At 66.4% G+C, this 17,541-nt stretch overlaps 2 protein-coding genes and 3 non-coding genes across 5 annotated transcripts; all 5 read right to left on the bottom strand.

Moving 5' to 3' along the window:
• Window positions 1–1,617: 1,617 nt before the first annotated feature.
• Window positions 1,618–6,578, bottom strand: RPL13A (ribosomal protein L13a). The gene is made up of 8 exons (XM_039510158.1): window positions 6,431–6,578; window positions 5,745–5,817; window positions 4,784–4,849; window positions 4,207–4,308; window positions 3,087–3,172; window positions 2,840–2,899; window positions 2,027–2,149; window positions 1,618–1,740 (listed from the first exon to the last, which is right to left on the bottom strand). Exons 1-8 carry the CDS (start codon window positions 6,443–6,445, stop codon window positions 1,654–1,656), a joined length of 612 nt encoding a protein of 203 aa, XP_039366092.1. The 5' UTR covers window positions 6,446–6,578; the 3' UTR covers window positions 1,618–1,653.
• On the bottom strand, window positions 2,288–2,372 carry LOC120388980. Its single transcript, XR_005590702.1, has one exon. It is a non-coding gene; the product is annotated as a small nucleolar RNA Z195/SNORD33/SNORD32 family (small nucleolar RNA).
• LOC120388968 lies at window positions 2,970–3,039 on the bottom strand. The gene has a single exon (XR_005590691.1). It is a non-coding gene; the product is annotated as a small nucleolar RNA SNORD34 (small nucleolar RNA).
• LOC120388981 lies at window positions 5,592–5,671 on the bottom strand. The gene has a single exon (XR_005590703.1). It is a non-coding gene; the product is annotated as a small nucleolar RNA Z195/SNORD33/SNORD32 family (small nucleolar RNA).
• A 2,304-nt stretch (window positions 6,579–8,882) lies between the features above and the next one.
• On the bottom strand, window positions 8,883–14,927 carry LOC120388324 (trans-1,2-dihydrobenzene-1,2-diol dehydrogenase-like). The gene is made up of 7 exons (XM_039510099.1): window positions 14,706–14,927; window positions 13,754–13,865; window positions 13,195–13,358; window positions 10,502–10,751; window positions 10,136–10,260; window positions 9,857–10,007; window positions 8,883–9,198 (listed from the first exon to the last, which is right to left on the bottom strand). Exons 1-7 carry the CDS (start codon window positions 14,793–14,795, stop codon window positions 9,089–9,091), a joined length of 1,002 nt encoding a protein of 333 aa, XP_039366033.1. The 5' UTR covers window positions 14,796–14,927; the 3' UTR covers window positions 8,883–9,088.
• Window positions 14,928–17,541: the final 2,614 nt, after the last annotated feature.

Here is a 17,541-nt window from a genome sequence, read left to right on the forward strand (position 1 = left end):
GGACACCTGGGTTCTTCCCCCGAGAACACACACTGATCTTAAGGCCCCTTCCAAGCAACCCCCCCCCCAAAGTGGGGGGAGCCCCCAGCTGAGATCAAGGCACCTATTTTAGGCAAACACCCCCTCCCACCCCTTGTGGGCATAGCTACTCCCAGAGGAAAGGGGAGGGGAACACACCCCCTAACTTCACAATATTGCCATATCTGCACCCCACCAGCAGGGGGCGATGCCCGCGCCCCCACGCCCCCCCTTGCAACACAGCCTCCTCCTGTGTGCCCTGGGCCCCCCCTCCATCCCAATACCCCCAGGCTGGGGGCGGGGCAGAGGCATCACCTCAAGGAGGAAAGGAAAAAACTTGCCTCAAGCCCAGCTCTGGGGTCACCGAATCCGGGACGCCCGGGGGACGCAGCGACTGAAGGGGGGCGGCGGGGGGGGGGGGTAATTGAGAATCAGCCGCTCCCGCGCTCCCCCCCAGCCGGCCGCTGGGCTAACAGAATTGGCGAGTCGGAGCAGAGGGGTTGTGGGAGCTCTGGGCCTGGCCCCGGGGTGATGCTGCGGGATTCCCCCCCCCCCCCCCCAGCCGGCGTTCGCCACTCAAGGGGGCGGATAAATCGCGGAGGAGGCAGGGAAGAGCCCTGAGGACGAGTCGAGGATCAGAAAAGCCGCCCGAGCACGAGAGGCACCAGCTGGGGAGCTGAGCCCAGGGATAGGGAGGGGGGACTTGAACCCCGGCTCTAGGCACTTTGAGAACAGGGCTCCCACAGTGCTTCCCCCCCCCCCCCCCCCGGGGCGGGCCCCGCCAAGGCCTGAGATTTCCGGGGGCGCCACCCATGAAAAAAGGGCAAAACCCCCTGGCCTGCCAGAGCCACCAAGCAAGGCAAGAGAAACTCCCGGGAGGTGGGGGGCTGCCCCCCCCCCAGGCAAACAGGGCTGAAGCCAGGGCAGCCCCAGGAGGTCAGATGAGGGGCAGAGATGCCCCTTCCCTCCTAAGGATTTACGAAGAGAAGCGGCCCAGAGCCACTGGATTAACCGCCGCGTCCTCGGCAGGCTGCTGGCGAGAGGTGGGGAGGGGTTTGGCCGGGGTTTGGGGGTGCCGGGGAGCCCCGCAAAGAGCTCAAGGCATTTCTCCTCGGGGGCAGCGGCCAGGGCTGCGGAGCGAAGGCCCCACGGGGCAGGCGCCCGCGAAGCGCTCGAAGCCCCGCAGCGACCCGGGCTGCGCGATGGGAACCGGGGCAGCCCTCGGCGAAACGCCCCCGAGACGCGGCCCCCCACGCAAAACAGAGCCGCTGCCGGCAAAGCGGAGGGGGGAGCCGGGAAACGACGGGAGGGGAAGAAACCACCGGCACCGGGCGGGCGAGAAAGAGCCGGCAGCAGGAAGCCAGAGCAAGGTCCGAATTGCGAACAGCGCCGGGGAGCCGCCGTCGGCTCTGCCGCCCACGCGGTGGATTTCCAGCCCAGGGCCGCTCTGGGAGGGGCGCGAAGCCGCGGGTTCGTTCTCTGCCCTGTGCGCCGCAGGACGGGGATTTCATCGGCCCGGCCGAGCCCCGGAGCGTCGCGGCCGCCCAAGCCAGGCGGCCGGAGCTGGGCCCCGTGAAAGACACACACTGGGGCCGGGGGGGAAGTGGAGGGGCTGGTTTTATTGAGGTTCCCGGCTCAGACCAAGATCCCGAACTGCTTCAGCACGTCCGTGTACCTGGCAATCTTGCCTTCCACGTTCTTCTCCGCCTGCTTCCGCAGTTTCTGGAAGAGACGCCCCGGGAAGAGGAATCAGACCCCCAGGAAACGAGCCCATCCCCCTGCGTGTGTGTGGGGGGGTATGCGGGGACCCGGTGCTGGAATGCGGCGCCTCTGGGGTGGGGCACTGGGGCTGGTCATATGGGGAACCCTCGCCCGGTGCTGAGATGCAGCCACCTCGGGGGCAGTGCATGGAGCTGGCTATGTGGGGACCCCCCCAGCCAGTGCTGAGACGCGGCTCCTCTCAAAGGGGGGCTGTTTGAGGCCCCATAACCCCCCCAGGGACACTCACCATCAGCTTCTTCTTCTTGTTGTAATGCAGCTTGGCCTTCTCCTTGCGTTTCTCCTCCAGGGTCGAGGTGATGGCTTGGTACTTCCAGCCAACCTCATGGGCCAGGCGCCCCAGGAAGGCGAACTGCAGGGGGCAGGGGAGAGACGGGTCAGGAGAGAACCCAGGAGTCCTGGCTCCCGCCCCCCCCCCCGTACCCTGCTCTAACCCACCAGCCCCCTTCCTGCAGGATCCCAACTAAGCCAGGCTGTGCAGTGCCCCCAGGTGGTCTCAGATGGTAGTGCATGTAGGTTGTCGTCTCATGGTCGTGAGACTCAAAGAGAAGTGAGTTAGCATCATCACCGACCACCCGAGGTGCCAGCTCCCGGCGCAGGGTAGGGCACAGCTGCTGGCTGGGTGTGGCCAGGGCATCATTAGACAGGTGGCACCTGCACTCAAGGCCGTTCCATGACTGGTCACTAGCTGCCCCATGATATCAAAGACCAAGGAATCATGTGGCAAGTAGTCCCACAGGTTAACACCACACGGCCTAATACAGCCATTCATCAGAGGTAATGGGGTCTCCAATATCATGTGGCCGCCAGTTCCCCCCACTGGCAAATGAATTTATTGCCTGGGAGTTTGCCCTGGTATCACGTGGCAAGTAGTCCCATGGGTGAATGACTCCCCCCACCCCCACCCCGAGTTTTGCCTTTGATGAGTCCTTGGTTCTGACGGGCAGTGGAACTACCTGCCTCATGACGGTGCCGCCTTCGATCCGCTCTCAACCTCCCGCCCCTGCTCCCGCGCGGAAAGGGGGCTCTGGGAGGGACGTACCTTGCGCGTCGGCTTCAGGCGTACGACTTTCAGAGCAGCGGGTACCACCATCCGTTTCCTCTGCGTGGGGGGAGAGGAGAGGGTTACGGGTACGAAGGAGCCGGGGTGGAGGGCAGAGGAGCGCGTCTGGCGTGTCTCAGGGTCAAGATTTTTCTCATCCAGCATCAAACAATGTAGGTAGATGGAACATCATGGACACGGGGCCCCCATCACCCCCCCCCCCGCGGCCCCCAGGGGGCACCGTTACCTTGTCGTAGGGGGGCGGAATCCCATCAAAGACCTTCAGTCTCTCCAGGGCGGCCTGGCCTCGCTTGGTCTTGTGGGGCAGCATCCCTGCAGGGAGAGGAGACCATGGCTGCGGCCATGACACACTGCGCTGTGGGCCTCTGCCCCCCAGGCTCCACAGGGGCATGGCCGGGACACACCGCACTGGGGGTCTCTGCCCCCCAGGCTCCACAGGGGCATGGCCGGGACACACTGCACTGGGGGTCTCTGCCCCCCAGGCTCCACAGGGGTGTGGCTGGGACACACCGCACTGGGGGTCTCTGCCCCCCCAGGCTCCACAGGGGCGTGTCCGGGACACACTGCACTGTGGGCCTCTGCCCCCCAGGCTCCACAGGGGCATGGCCGGGACACACTGCACTGGGGGTCTCTGCCCCCCCAGGCTCCACAGGGGCGTGGCAGGGACACACTGCACTGTGGGCCTCTGCCCCCCAGGCTCCACAGGGGCGTGGCCGGGACACACCGCACTGTGGGCCTCTGCCCCCCAGGCTCCACAGGGGCGTGGCCGGGACACACCGCACTGTGGGCCTCTGCCCCCCCAGGCTCCACAGGGGCGGGGCCGGGACACACCGCACTGGGGGTCTCTGCCCCCCAGGCTCCACAGGGGCGTGGCCGGGACACACCGCACTGTGGGCCTCTGCCCCCCAGGCTCCACAGGGGCGTGGCCGGGACACACCGCACTGGGGGCCTCTGCCCCCCAGGCTCCACAGGGGCGTGGCCGGGACACACCGCACTGGGGGTCTCTGCCCCCCCAGGCTCCACAGGGGCGTGGCCGGGACACACCGCACTGGGGGTCTCTGCCCCCCCAGGCTCCACAGGGGCGTGGCCGGGACACACCGCACTGGGGGTCTCTGCCCCCCCAGGCTCCACAGGGGCGTGGCCGGGACACACCGCACTGGGGGTCTCTGCCCCCCCAGGCTCCACAGGGGCGTGGCTGGGACACACTGCGCAGTGGGTCTCTGCCCCCCCCAGGGCCCATAGCAGATGGATCATGGTGTGGCTCAGGTGCCCTGTGCTGTGGGTCTCAGCCCCCCGCCCCCAGTACCGTCCCCTTGAAGCCCAGCCCAAGCGCTGGGGGTCGTTACCTCGGACCGTGCGCCAGAAGATGCGGCTGGGGGCGCGGAAGTGGTAGGGCCCGCGGGACGGGTTGGTGTTCATGCGTTTGCGGAGGAAGGCCAGGTACTTCACTGGAACGAGAGCGGAGCGGGGTCAGCCGGGGGAGTGATTCTCCCGGACGCCTGGGTCCCAGGCCCAGCTCAGCCCCCCTCCCTGGGCCTCGGTTTCCCCTCCCACCCTCAGGGTACAGAGCTCGTGAGCCAATCAGGACAGGGTCGGTCTCTGCCTGGGTCTGTGCAGCGCTCAGTTCCATAGGGGGGTCCCGCACCCCAGGTGCTGGGGGGGGGAAACCTGTACAGCCCCCAACACCACCATAATACTGTGGGGCACTGCCCCCTCCCCGGGCAGAGCTCTCTGCCTGCAACAGACAACGTGGAGGAGGAACTGGTGGCAGGCAGCCCAGTACCCAAACTGCAAGGGAAAAGGTGGATCAGAAAAGGACCCAGGAGTCCTGGCTCCCAGCTCCCCCTGCTTTAACCGCCCCCCCCCCCCACCACCACCCCAGCACTGGGAGAGAACCCAGGTGTCCTGGCTCCCGGCACTCACGTTTGTTGCGGTAGAAGTTCCCGGAGATGTTGATGCCCTCACATCTCACCACCACCACCTTGCGCCCTGGGAGGAAGGCAGAGCGGGACGTTAACGAGGCCACGCGGCCAGCGGGGAGCCCGGGCCCAGCGACTCGGGGGGGGGGGTGTCCAGGCCACGCAGGCCCAGCGCTGCCGGGGGTCAGCGGCTGAGCTGGGGTCTTGCCACGCAAGCGATGGGGAATGGAGCCCGTCGCCGTGGACTCAGGCCGGGGGCGGTAGGAGAGGCAGAGGAGACTGGAGCATTTAATAGCAGGGTCCGGAGACCCACCCTTAGCAAGGGGCATAGATCTAGGGAACCCAGAAGTCCTGGCTCCCAACCCCCTGCTATATCCTACTCCCCTTCCAGAGCCAGGGAGTGAACCCAGGAGTCCTGCCTCCCCCCACACTCTGCCTCCCCCCACTAGACCATGCTCCCCTCCCAGAGCCAGGGAGAGAACCCAGGAGTCCTGCCTCCCCCCACACTCTACCCACTAGACCCTGCTTCCCTCCAGAGCCACGGAGAGAACCCAGGAGTCCTGGCTCTTCCCACTAAACCCCACTCCCCTTCCAGAGCCAGGGAGTGAGCCCAGGAGTCCTGCCTCCCCCCACTAGACCCCATTCCCCTTCCAGAGCCAGGGAGGGAACCCAGGAGTCCTGCCTCCCCCTGCTGGACCCGGCTCCCCTCCCAAAGCCGGGGAGAGAACCCAGGCGTCCTGCCTCCCCCCCACTAGACCCTGCTCCCCTCCCAAAGCCGGGGAGAGAACCCAGGCGTCCTGGCCCCTCGGGGAGCAGTCTCAGATGGTAGTGCATGGACGAGGTGTTCTCACGGTCGTGAGACTCGAACACCGAGAGCATCATCACAGACCCCCTCCACCGGAGCAGGACCGAGGCGGCGGGAGGGGTTCCCAGGCTTGGGGGCGCCCCCCCCCAGCAACACTCACCCAGCAGGACCTGCTTGGCCACCATGGCCGCCAGGCGCCCCAAAAGGTGGCCGCGTCCATCGATGACCAGAACCTGGGGGGAGAAGGGGGAAGGTCATTGGTTTGGGGGGTCCAAGGTCCCACCTCATAGGGTGACCAGGGGGTGCTCGTGCTGGGGAGGCACCAGCCAGCTCTGGGGTCCCGCCACTTGGGGGGGGGGGGCTGGCACCCTTCTCCCCCCACCCCCCAGCACCACTAGGATCCCACCGGGGAGCTCGACGTACCACTACAGGAGTCTCGCTTCTCACACAGTGGAGGTTCCACTTAACCCCCCCCCCTTCTTTCTGCCCAACCCGATCGTCTCCCCCACACCCCACGGCCCCCCCCATCCCCTCAGCACCGTTTCAGCCCCCAGCCCAATCTTCTCTCCGCCCCAGGGCCCCCCCTCTCCCCTGCACCTCCACCCCCGGGCCCCAGCTCCCCTGCCCCTCCTCCCACCCCATACATCCGCCCTCCCCATGCCCCCAGCTCCCCTGCCCCAGGGCCCCAGGTCCCCTGAACCTCCTCCCACCCATACATCCACCCGCCCCATGGCCCGGCCCCCCAGCCCCTCCCACCCCGCCCCATGGGCCCCCTTTGGGGCTCCTTTGCCCCGCCCGCACGTGCCCCCTGGGCCCCACAGGCCCTGGGGGTTCAGCCGCGCGCACCTTGAACTCCGCCATGCTCGCCGGCCGCACGGGAAAGAGGCTCCGCCTCGCACAGGCCGCGGGGTCTCCCCTTCCGGCGCGCAGGGGCGGAAGTGAGCGCGGGACGGGCGGGAAGTGAAGGCGGCTCCGGGGCCGCCATTAAGGGCTCTGCGTCGCCGGAAGTGACGTAGGTAAGGAAGGGCGGAAGTGACGTACAAGGAAACCGCAACAGGGGAATCAGAGGCAGATCCAGACCGGAAGTGACCTCGGTAGCCGTCCAGAACGCCGCCATGTTGGGCACCCAAACCGGAAGTGGTGCTAAACCCGCCGAAAGGGGCGGGGCCAAATCAAGCCCCGCCCACCTCCTGATATTCTCTTATGTAAATGAGGGGAGACCCCCACACACACCAAATAATCCCATGGAGAAGGGGTCACAGGAAGTGGGACCCCAAAACGCCCCTCCCCCACCCGAGGGGCTCCTCAGTCCAGACTGCCCCCGCCCCTCCCCCAACACGCCGGCCCCTCCCCCCGGCACTGCAGCCCCCAGAGCTGGGCGCAGCGTCGCCCCCGGGCCGGACCCAGAGGCCAAACCCCCTCCCTGCTCCCAGGCGGGGATCCCCCGTCAGCCCCCGGGGAGCTCAGGTGCGGCTGGGTCCTCCCCTCCCCCCCACCCCAAATCTGTCCCGGCTGCCCAGGGGGGCGACCCCCAGCCCAGGGCCGCCCAGAGAATTCCGGGGGCCCGGGGTCTTCGGCGGCGGGGGGCCCCCGCTCAGGGGCGGCTCTAGACCCCAGCGCGCCAAGCAGGCGCGTGGGCGCCCTTTCCCTGGGGCGGCATTTGGCTCCGGTTGAGCTCCCGCCGGCATGCCTGCGGCAGGTGGACCGGAGCCCGGGACGAGCGGACCTGCCGCAGGCATGACTGCGGCGGGTGCCGTGGTCCCGCGGCTCCGGTTGACCTGCCGCAGTCATGCCTGCGGGAGGTCCAGCTGAGCCGCGGGACGAGCGCCCCCTCCGCAGTCATGCCTGCGGCAGGTCCACTCGTCCCGGGCTCATGCATGCCTGCGGGAATACGGGAAACACTCCAGGGGCCCCGGAAAACACTCGTGGGGGCCCCTGCGGGACGCGGGGCCTGGGGCAAATTGCCCCTCTTGCCCCGCCCTCTGGGCGGCCCTGCCCGGGCCTGCGGCCGGCCGGCATTCCCTGCTCCCGCACGGACACGCTGACACGTCGCCGTAGGAAAACGCCCCCAGCGACCCCCTGGCTCCGTGTCCCTGCCCCGGCGTCATCCCCCCCCCGCACCCCTGCGGTCGTGTGGCCGCGGGAAACGTGACCGGGGACGATGTTCTGGTGTCTTTCAGCTCCTCACTAAAGGCTGGGAACTAGCGCAGGTGGCAGGGGACTCTCGCCCCCTTCCTAACACTCAGTGGCACCAGGAAGGGGACGGGTGGATGGGAAATCAGGACCCTGAGACTGACAGTCCCCAGGAACAGGACGGGCTAATCGGGGAGTCAGGAGGCTGGGGGGTCCCCTCCTCCGTGTGAGCTGGGATTCCCTGGGTCAGACAGAGGGGGGCCGAGCTGGGCCGGGGAGTGGAGCTGGGCCGGATCCAGAGGGGCCAGAAAAGCAGCCCAGGGAGCTGGAGCCGAGGCAGGGTGGAGGTGGAGCTGGAGCTGGAGCTGGAGCCATCCGGAGCCAGGTGCAGTGAGCGGCTGGGGAGAGCGAGGGATACCCTGGGCAGTGGGCCCAGCGCAGGGAGATGCCCCCACCCTTGGCGCCCTGCAGGCCAGACTTGGAGGGGGATCGTAACCCCGACGGGGCGGGGGCGACGCTGGGAAGAAGGGTCCTGCCACCCCGAGCCTGAGGGCGTGTGGCCACCGCCAGAGCGAGTGTCCGACCCGCAGCGTCCCTGCAGCCCCGCCAGGGCCTGGGCCGCGTGAGGAACAGAGTGAACGGCCCTGACATCCCAGAGACGCTGGTTGTGACGTCCCCCTGCCCCAGAGCGGGGCGACGGGGTTTCCTTTAACCTTCCCCATCTTTGCTTTATTTTGTATGAGTTGCTGTTTCATAAACTGTAGGTGCTCTGAACTCTACGTAATGATCAGTGGGTCCGGGAAGCAGCCGGTGCAAAGAGAGAGCCCCGGAGTGGGGACACCCTCGCCCCTGTCCTAAGTGACCATGACAAGACTGGGGGTTGAGCCCCCAGGGATCCTGGGCCCAGCCTTGCCGGGCTTATGAGGACTCTGCCGCACGGGAGGGAGGAAGGGGAGCCCTCGGGGTCAGGCAGGGCCCTGGGTAAAGGGAGTGGGAGCGAGGACTCAGATCCTTTCACTAGCCAATCCCACCAGGGCGGGTATAAGCCAGGAAAGTTCCCCACAATACCGGGATCCTTCCCGCTTCTTACACAGGGCCCAGGACCCCGCAGGAAACGCCCCCGCCCCACGGCACTGCCCCAGGCACAGGGACGCAGTCGGGACGCTCCGTTAGCCGGGTTTTAATCCATTTCACGGGCTCATTTTCCAGTGTCCTCAGGGGGGTTTTTAACCACCGTGTCGCCCGGCACCACGTCAAAGGCCACACAGCAGCCGAGATCTGTTACCTCCCCGCGGCTGCTCCTTGCACCCTCCAATCGCATCCAAAACACCGGGCTTCCCGGCCCCGACGCCCATGCCCGGGCAGCGGGGGTCAGGCCCGATCCTGGCTGTACGTCACCCCCACCTGCCGCCGCACCTCGTCCAGGATGGAGGCCACCAGCTCGGAGTGAGCCAAGCTCACCATGGGGCTTTCCTTCAGGCCTGGGGGGTGGGGAGAGGGGTGTCAGTACGGGAGGTGCTGCGAGCCTCCCCGGAGCAGTGCCCCCAGTTGAGGACTCCAGCACTTCCCCAGCTGGGGGCTACAGCGCTGCGACCTTCCCCCCAGCAGTGCCCCCCCCCGCCAGACACGCCGGGCGCTGCGACCTTCCCCCCAGCAGTGCCCCCCCGCCGGACACGCCGGGCGCCGCGACCGTCCCCCCAGCAGTGCCCCCGCCGGCCACGCCGGGCGCTGCGACCGTCCCCAGCAGTGTCCCCGCCGGACACGCCGGCGCTGCGACCTTCCCCAGCAGTGCCCCCACGGACGCGGGCGCTGCGACCTTCCCCAGCAGTGCCCCCGCCGGACACGCCCAGCAGTGCCCCCCGCCGGACACGCCGGGCGCGGCGACCTTCCCAGCAGTGCCCCCCGCCGGGTGCTGCGACCGTCCCCCCAGCAGTGCCCCCCCGCCGGACCCGCCGGGCGCGGCGACCGGCCCCCCAGCAGGGCCCCCCCGCCGGCCCCGCCGGGCGCTGCGACCTTCCCCCCAGCAGTGCCCCCCGCCGGACACGCGGGGCGCTGCGACCTTCCCCCCAGCAGTGCCCCCCCGCCGGACACGCCGGGCGCTGCGACCTTCCCCCCAGCAGTGCCCCCCACCCTGGTTACCTTGCAGCAGACACTGGCGCACGTGCTGGGCCTCGTAACGAAGCCCGGTGCTTTTGGGGAAGTTAAGGGGCTGGGACGGGGGGGGCAGGGAGAACTCCTCGTGCTGCCCGTTCACCACCAGCTCAGTCGGGCTCCACAACTCGGACGGGAGCTGCCAGGGGAACAACGAATCCAGTGGTTAGAGCGGGGGGGTGGGGCTGGGAGCCAGGACTCCTGGAGTCTGTCCCACGCTGCGGAGTCCCCAGCCCTCTGCGTGCCTCAGTTTCCCCCCTCAGGCACCTGGATGATGCCCTTGGTGCCGCTGATGGCGGCCTGGTTGGGCAGCCAGGTCAGCATGGAGCAGGTGATCACGGCCTGGCGCCTTCCCCGGTAGTTCAGGATGACGGACGACGTTTCATCAACGCCTGGGAAGGAGAGAACAGGACGGGAGCGTAGAACCAGCCCTGCCGGTGCCCCTCACTCCCAACCCGCAGCCCCTGCCAGCCCATCCCTGGGCTCCCCCCAGCCCTGCCGGTGCCCCTCACTCCCGACCCGCAGCCCTGGGCTCCCCCCAGCCCTGCCGGTGCCCCTCACTCCCGACCCGCAGCCCTGGGCTCCCCCCAGCCCTGCTGGTGCCCCTCACTCCCGACCCGCAGCCCCTGTTACCAGTGGGTTGGAGGAAGCCCGAGGCGAGGATGGATTCCGGTCTCTCCCCGAAGACCATGGTGGCGAGCTGGACGCAGTAGCAGCCGATGTCCAGCAGGGCGCCGCCCCCCAGCTCCTTCTGCACCATCCGGGGGCAACCCGAGAGGGGCGCCCCAAAGTCGGCCCTCACCACCTTCACCTCCCCCAGCGCTCCCTGGGAGAGCAGGGAGTGGAGCCGCTCCGAGGCTGGGAAAAATCGGGTCCAGTACGCCTGGCGGGGGGGACACACACACACACACACAGAGGGGAGTGGGTCCTGGGGGTGCCGTGCCGCGGAGGGCCAGGCAGGGGCCCAGGAGGGCAGCCAGGTCCAGAGACTCCCCCATTCGCACTCTCCCCCCCCCTCCTGCTCAGCTCCCTCGTGCCGCGTAAACCACTAACGGGATTTGTCCTCGGGCGCGGCCAGAGGCCGGACGAGCCGGGGGGAGCCGGCTCCTCTTGCGAACCGGAACCTCCTTTGGGCAGCCAGAGCTTAAGGTGTCGAACGGCGACACGTTACCGAGGGGGGCACGCCGCCGCCCTGCAGACGGGCCCCGGTAACACCGCGAGGCAGCACCGGAGGGGCACCGCGCGGGTAGATCTTAGCCCCGTCCAAAGCCCTGGTTCCCATAACTGTTTTACCCCCATAAGGAGAAGAGATCTGGGATGGGATGTTAGATGGGGCGGGAGCTGAGTCACTACAGAGAATTCTTTCCCGGGTGCTGGCGGGTGACTCTTGCCCACATGCTCAGGGTTTAGCCGATCGCCATATTTGGGGTCAGGAAGGAAGTTGCCTCCAGGGCAGATTGGCAGAGGCCCTGGAGGTTTTTCGCCTTCCTCTGCAGCGTGGGGCACGGGTCACTGGCTGGAGGATTCTCTGCAGCTTGAGGTCTTCAAACCGCAATTTGAGGACTTCAGTAACTCAGACCTAGGTCAGGGGTTTGTTAAAGGAGTGGGTGGGTGAGACTCTGTGACCTGCAGTGGACAGGAGATCAGACTAGATCAGGGGTCGGCAGCCTTTCAGCAGTGCTGGGCTGAGTCTTCAGTTATTCCCTCTGATTTAAGGGTTCGCGTGCCGGGCATACATGTTAACGTTTTTAGAAGGTCTCTTTCTAGAAGTCTGTAATATAGAACTAAATTATTGTTGGATGGAAAGTAAATCAGGTTTTTAAAATGTTTAAGAAGCTTCATTTCAAATTAAATTAACATGCAGAGCCCCCCGGCCCGGTGGCCAGGACCCGGGCAGTGCGAGTGCCGCTGAGAATCAGCTCGCGTGCCGCCTTCGGCACCCGGGCCATAGGTTGCCTGCCCCTGGACTAGATGATCATAATGGTCCCTTCTGACCTTAAAGTCTATGAGTCTAAGAGAGCGTTCGGTCTGGTTCGGCTAGTAGCCAAGCGACCCTTGTTTCAAATCTGAGTCAGCGAAAGAAGTTATCAAAAGAGCCACGGGCGCCGCCTGGCAACGCCCGGGAAGAAACCGGGGAACCAGACCGGACAACCTGGGGAATCGGAAACTTTTCTCCCCGCTTTGTTCGCGGCGAATGAATTAAAGGCAGTTTAACGGCCGGGTTCCTTTCTGACATTCCTGCCCTGGATTGTCGGGCTGGGTTTTATTTGAATGGCAGGAATGAATTTTGCATTTCTTCCTTTGGGAATCCGGTGGCTTTTGTTTCCGTTTGCTGTGAGGGTGACACGAGCAATATATTATATGCAAACCAAACCCAGATCGGGTCGCCCGTCTACGGTGAGCAGATGTCCCGATTTTATAGGGACAGTCCTGATATTTGGGTTTTTTTTCTTATATAGATGCCTATTACCCTCCACTCCCATCCCGATTTTTCACACTTGCTGTCTGGTCATCGTAGCCCCATCTCAGGGTTATTTACTCCTCATAACACAAGAACCAGGGAGTCACCCAATGAAATGAACAGGCAGCGGGTTTAACACAAACACAAGGAAGTATTTCTTCACATGGCGCACAGTCAACCTGCGGAACTCCCTGCCACAAGATGTTGTGAATTCCCCCGGCCCCAGACGCCCGCTTGAACTAGGGAGCTGGCGGCTTTCCCAGGCACTGTGAACCTGGGGCCTTTTCAAACATACTCGTAAGTGCAGGGTGGGCGGGGGCGCTGGGCTGCAGGGGGATGCAGGGGGCTCAGCAGGGGGCGCTGGGCTGCAGGGGTGGGGGCTCAGCGGGCGCTGGGCTGCAGGGGACGTGGGGCTCGGCAGGGGCGCTGGGCTGCGGGGGCACGGGGGCTCGGCAGGGGCGCTGGGCTGCGGGGGCTCGGCAGGGGCGCTGGGCTGCAGGGGTGGGGCGCTGGGCTGCGGGGTGGGGGCTCGGCAGAGGCGCTGGGCTGCAGGGGACGTGGGGGGCTCGGCAGGGGCGCTGGGCTGCGGGGTGGGGGCTCGGCGGGGCGCTGGGCTGCGGGGTGGGGGCTCGGCGGGGCGCTGGGCTGCAGGGGTGGGGGCTCGGCAGGGGCGCTGGGCTGCGGAGGGACGTGGGAGCTCGGCAGGGGCGCTGGGCTGCAGGGGTGGGGGCTCGGCAGGGGCGCTGGGCTGCGGGGTGGGGGCTCGGCAGGGGGCGCTCTCCCTGGTGGCCAGGCCTGGCCCCGCTGCCCCAGGGCGGTGCTGGGAGGCGCTGGGCTGCAGGGGGGGTCGGGGGGGGTCTCTCACCTCCATCAGGAAGACCCCGCGGCTCCGGGCCAGCTGCACCAGCTCCCTCACCTCCGCCGCGTTCATCCCCAGGGGCTTCTCCAGCAGCACCGGCTTCCCGGCCCCCAGGAAGAGCCGCCCCACGGGCAGGTGCTCGGGGTGTATGACCCCCACGTAGACCACGTCTGCCAGGGGAGGTGGGAAATGGGGGTGGAACCCAGGAGTCCTGGCTCCCAACCCCGCCCCCCCCGCTCCAACCACTAATCCCTACTCCCCTCCCAGAGCCAGGGAGAGAACCCAGGCGTCCTGGCTCCTGGCCATCCCTCGTGCTGCCATTCACCCCTCCCAGATCAGTCCCCACATTCGGGGGTCTCAGCCTGTCCCAAGGGTATCCCTGGACACACACACTGTCCCCATAGGGGACTGGCCCCGGGCCCCATTGCCCGCCCCCCCGAGCAGCCAGTCCCTGCCCTGGGGCCGGGTGGGAGCCGGTGCCCCCTAGAGGGGAAAGGCTCCATGTCCTGCCCCCCAGGGGTTTCTCTCTGGGTCAGGTCCCATGGGGGTCCCCGGGGGGACTCACCCACGTCGGGGTCCCGCGCCAGCTCCTCATAGCTCCCGTACGCTCGGGGGATCCCGTGTTTCTGGGCGTAATCCTGAGCCCGGGCGAGGTCACGCGCCGCGATGGCCACAGCCTGGAGTGGGGGGGGGGGGTTAAAGTGGGGGTGAGGCAGCCAGGTACCCCCAGAACTAACCCCCCATCCCAGTCAGCGAGCACTGAGCCAAGAACCCAGGAGTCCTGGCTCCCATCCCACCCCGCTCTAACCACCAGGCACCACTCCCCTCCCAGAGCCAGGGATGGAACCCAGGAGTCCTGAGTCCCTGTTTCTGGAGGGCCCCCTGAATGCCCCCCCAGGACCCCCATTAATCTATTCTCAGTCTTCCCCCAAACCCCTCCCACTGCAGCCCCATCCCCCAGGATCCCTCTGAGCCATGGGCTGGGCCCCCCAGAACTCCCCCTGCTGGGACCCCCCCAGATTTCCCCTGTCGTCGTCCCCCCGGATCCTCCTCGCCTGGGGGGGTCCCAAGGCCACCCTGGCTGCTTTTCCCAGCCTGGCAGGTGCCCCAGTGGGTGGCCACGGCCTGGGGCTGGCGGGGGGAGGAGGGCTCGGTGCCAGAACTGGAACAGATCCAGATCCCGCGGGGGCGGGGGGGTGTTGGTGGGGAAAGTCCAGCCTGTGAACTCTGGACTGCAGGGCTGGGTCTGCGCAGCTCCCGGACGCCTGGGTTCCGCGCCCCTTCTGAGAGCGGAGCGGGGTCTAGTGGTTAGAGGGGGTTGGGAGCCACTAGATGCCCCCAGCCCTGCCGGGGCCCCTCCCTCCCGACCTGCAGCCCCTGCCCCCCCCCCCAGCCCTGCCGGTGCCCCTCACTCCCGACCCGCAGCCCCCTGCCCCCCCCCAGCCCTGGGCTCCCCCCAGCCCTGCCGGTGCCCCTCACTCCCGACCCGCAGCCCCTGCTGGCCTGGCCCCGCCCACCTGATGCTCCGTGGCCGGGAGGGTCTTCAGGGCCACCAGAAAATCGTGGCTGATTTTGCCGGCGGAGCAGATGCCCCAGCGGGTGGCCATGGCGCTGGTGCGGGCCGGGGCGGGGGGGGGTGTCTCTGGGGGCGGACCCAGAACCCGCTGGGCAGGGAGGGAAAGTCACTGGGAGCCCCGCCCAGCCTGCAGCTACTCCGCACCATTCCCGGACGCCTGGGTTCTCTCCCCCGCCGAGCTCTGGGAGGGGAGTGGGGGCTGGTGGTTAGTGCCGGGGGGCTGGGAGCCAGGACTCCTGGGTTCTCTCTCTAGTAGTGGTTCTGACCTGGAGGACGAATGAAACCCAACCCCGAGTTCTGCGCCCCCCCCCCTGCTAATTTGGGGACCTTTTACAGCAGCCGGGAGAGCTGAGCTGGGGGGACCAGCAAATATCTGTTTCTATGGCAAGCAGGGGCAGGGCTGCTCCCACAGACTCTGCCCCCCCCCCGCAGTGTCTCTTCTCTCCCCGTTGGGATCACGCTGGCTGTGGCTTCCCACCGTTATTCCCAGAGTCAGGGGAGAGAGTCAGCTAGCAAACGGTATGAGAACCCAGGAGTCCTGGCTCCCAGCCCCCGCCCCCGCCCGAGAGCCAGGGAGAGAACCCAGGAGTCCTGGATCCCAGCTGCCCCCGCCCCTGCTCCTGCTCCCAGAGCCAGGGAGAGAACCCAGGAGTCCTGGATCCCAGCCTCACCCCTTCGGCCCCCGCTCCCAGAGCCAGGGAGAGAACCCAGGAGTCCTGGATCCCAGCCTCCCCCGCCCCCGCTCCCGCTCCCACTCCCAGAGCCAGGAAGAGAACCCAGGAGTCCTGGATCCCAGCCCCAGTCTCCCGCTCCAACTACTAGTCCTCACTCCCCGCCCAGAGTCAGCGCTGGCGCCCCCTGGAGGGAGAAGCCCCCGTGTCTCTGCTGCCCCCTGCTGGTGATGTCCTGGTCATCAGTTTGATGGGGAAACTTCCATACAAAGGCTGGGCTAGCAGGGGCTGCGGGTCCCAGGGCTGGGCTGGCAGGGGGGGGCTAGCAGGGGCTGCGGGTCGGGAGTGAGGGGCACCGGCAGGGCGGGGGCAGGGGCTGCGGGTCGGGAGTGAGGGGCACTGGGGGAGGGGCTGATGCTGGGAATTCATCCCCAGCCCCTCCCCCGTGCTATATCTCTGGCTCCATCTCCCTCCCCTCCGCCCCCTAATCCCAGAGCCAAACGTCTATTTCTGGCCCCAGCCTAATCCTGCCGCATCTGCCCAGGCCACGTGCCGAGCACCCGGCCCCTCCCCGGCCACCTGCCTCCGGGCAGCGCAGGCCCCACCTGAACGCTCAGCAGCCAGCAGCTGCTTTGGGACCCCCTGTTCATAGGCTAGCGGGGGCTGCGGGTCGGGAGTGAGGGGCACCGGCAGGGCTGGGGGGAGCCCAGGGCTGGGCTAGCAGGGGCTGCGGGTCGGGAGTGCGGGGCACCGGGAGAGCAGGGGGCTGCAGGTCGGGAGTGCGGGGCACCGGGAGAGCAGGGGGCTGCGGGTCGGGAGTGAGGGGCATCACAGATGGGCCATGGTGGTTTAGCAGCCCCCCCACCGCCACCTCCTGGACAGATGAGCCCAGAAACAGGGACCATCGCACCCCCATTAGCCACAGGATGAACCAGCTCTTTCCTGCCCCCCACATCCATGAGTCCCATCCCAGTAAGGGGGGTGCACCCCCTCCGGAGCCCCCCACCCCCGCTCCCTGCAGCCCAGCGCTCCCTGGTGATGTGCCTTTGAACTACAGCACCAATGATAGGGGGGGTGGGGATAGATAGATAGAGGGGGTGGCTGGGGATAGATAGATGGGGCAGATGGACAGATGCGAGGCGTGGGGCTGGACGGGGAGGTATATGGGGCTAGGCAGGCTGAAGGCCGTATGGGGATGGATGGACAGACGGGGCAATGGGGAGGGACAGAGGGGGCTGTGGGGCTGGACGGAGAGGTATTGGTTGATCACAGGATGACTATGAGCCACCAATGTGATATGGCCGTTAAAAAAGCTAATGCGGTTTGGGGATGCATCAGGCGAGGTATTTCCAGCAAAGAGAAGGAGGTGTCAGTACCGTTATACAAGGCTCTGGTGAGACCTCATCTGGAATCCTGTGTGCAGTTCTGGTCTCCCATGTTTAAGGAGGATGAATTCAAACTGGAACAGGTACAGAGACGGGCTACGAGGATGATCCGAGGAATGAAAGGAGACTCAAAGAGCTTGGCTTGTTTAGCCGAACCAAAAGAAGGCTGAGGGGGGATCTGATTGCTCTTTATAAATATATCAGAGGGATAAATACCAGGGAGGGAGAGGAATTATTTAAGCTCAGTACCAATGTGGACACAAGAACAAATGGATATAAACTGGACACTAGGAAGTTTAGACTTGAAATTAGATGAAGGTTTCTAACCATCAGAGGAGTGAAGTTCTGGAACAGCCTCCCAAGGGGAGCAGTGGGGGCAAAAGACATATCTGGCTTTAAGACGAAGCTTGATAAGTTTATGGAGGGGATGGGATGATGGGACAGCCTGATTTTGGCAATTCATTTGGCAATTGATCTTTGATTATCAGCTGGTAAATATGCCCAGTGGTCTGTGATGGGATGTTAGATGGGGTAGGAGCTGAGTCACTACAGAGAATTCTTTCCCGGGTGTCTGGCTGGTGAGTCTTGCCCACATGCTCAGGGTTTAACCGATCACCATATTTGGGGTCAGGAAGGAATTTTCCTCCAGGGCAGATTGGCAGAGGCCCTTGGGGTTTTCGCCTTCCTCTGCAGCGTGGGGCACGGGTCACTGGCTGGAGGA

Source organism: Mauremys reevesii, linkage group 22, assembly GCF_016161935.1.
Source record: "Mauremys reevesii isolate NIE-2019 linkage group 22, ASM1616193v1, whole genome shotgun sequence".
Taxonomy (NCBI): domain Eukaryota; kingdom Metazoa; phylum Chordata; order Testudines; family Geoemydidae; genus Mauremys; species Mauremys reevesii.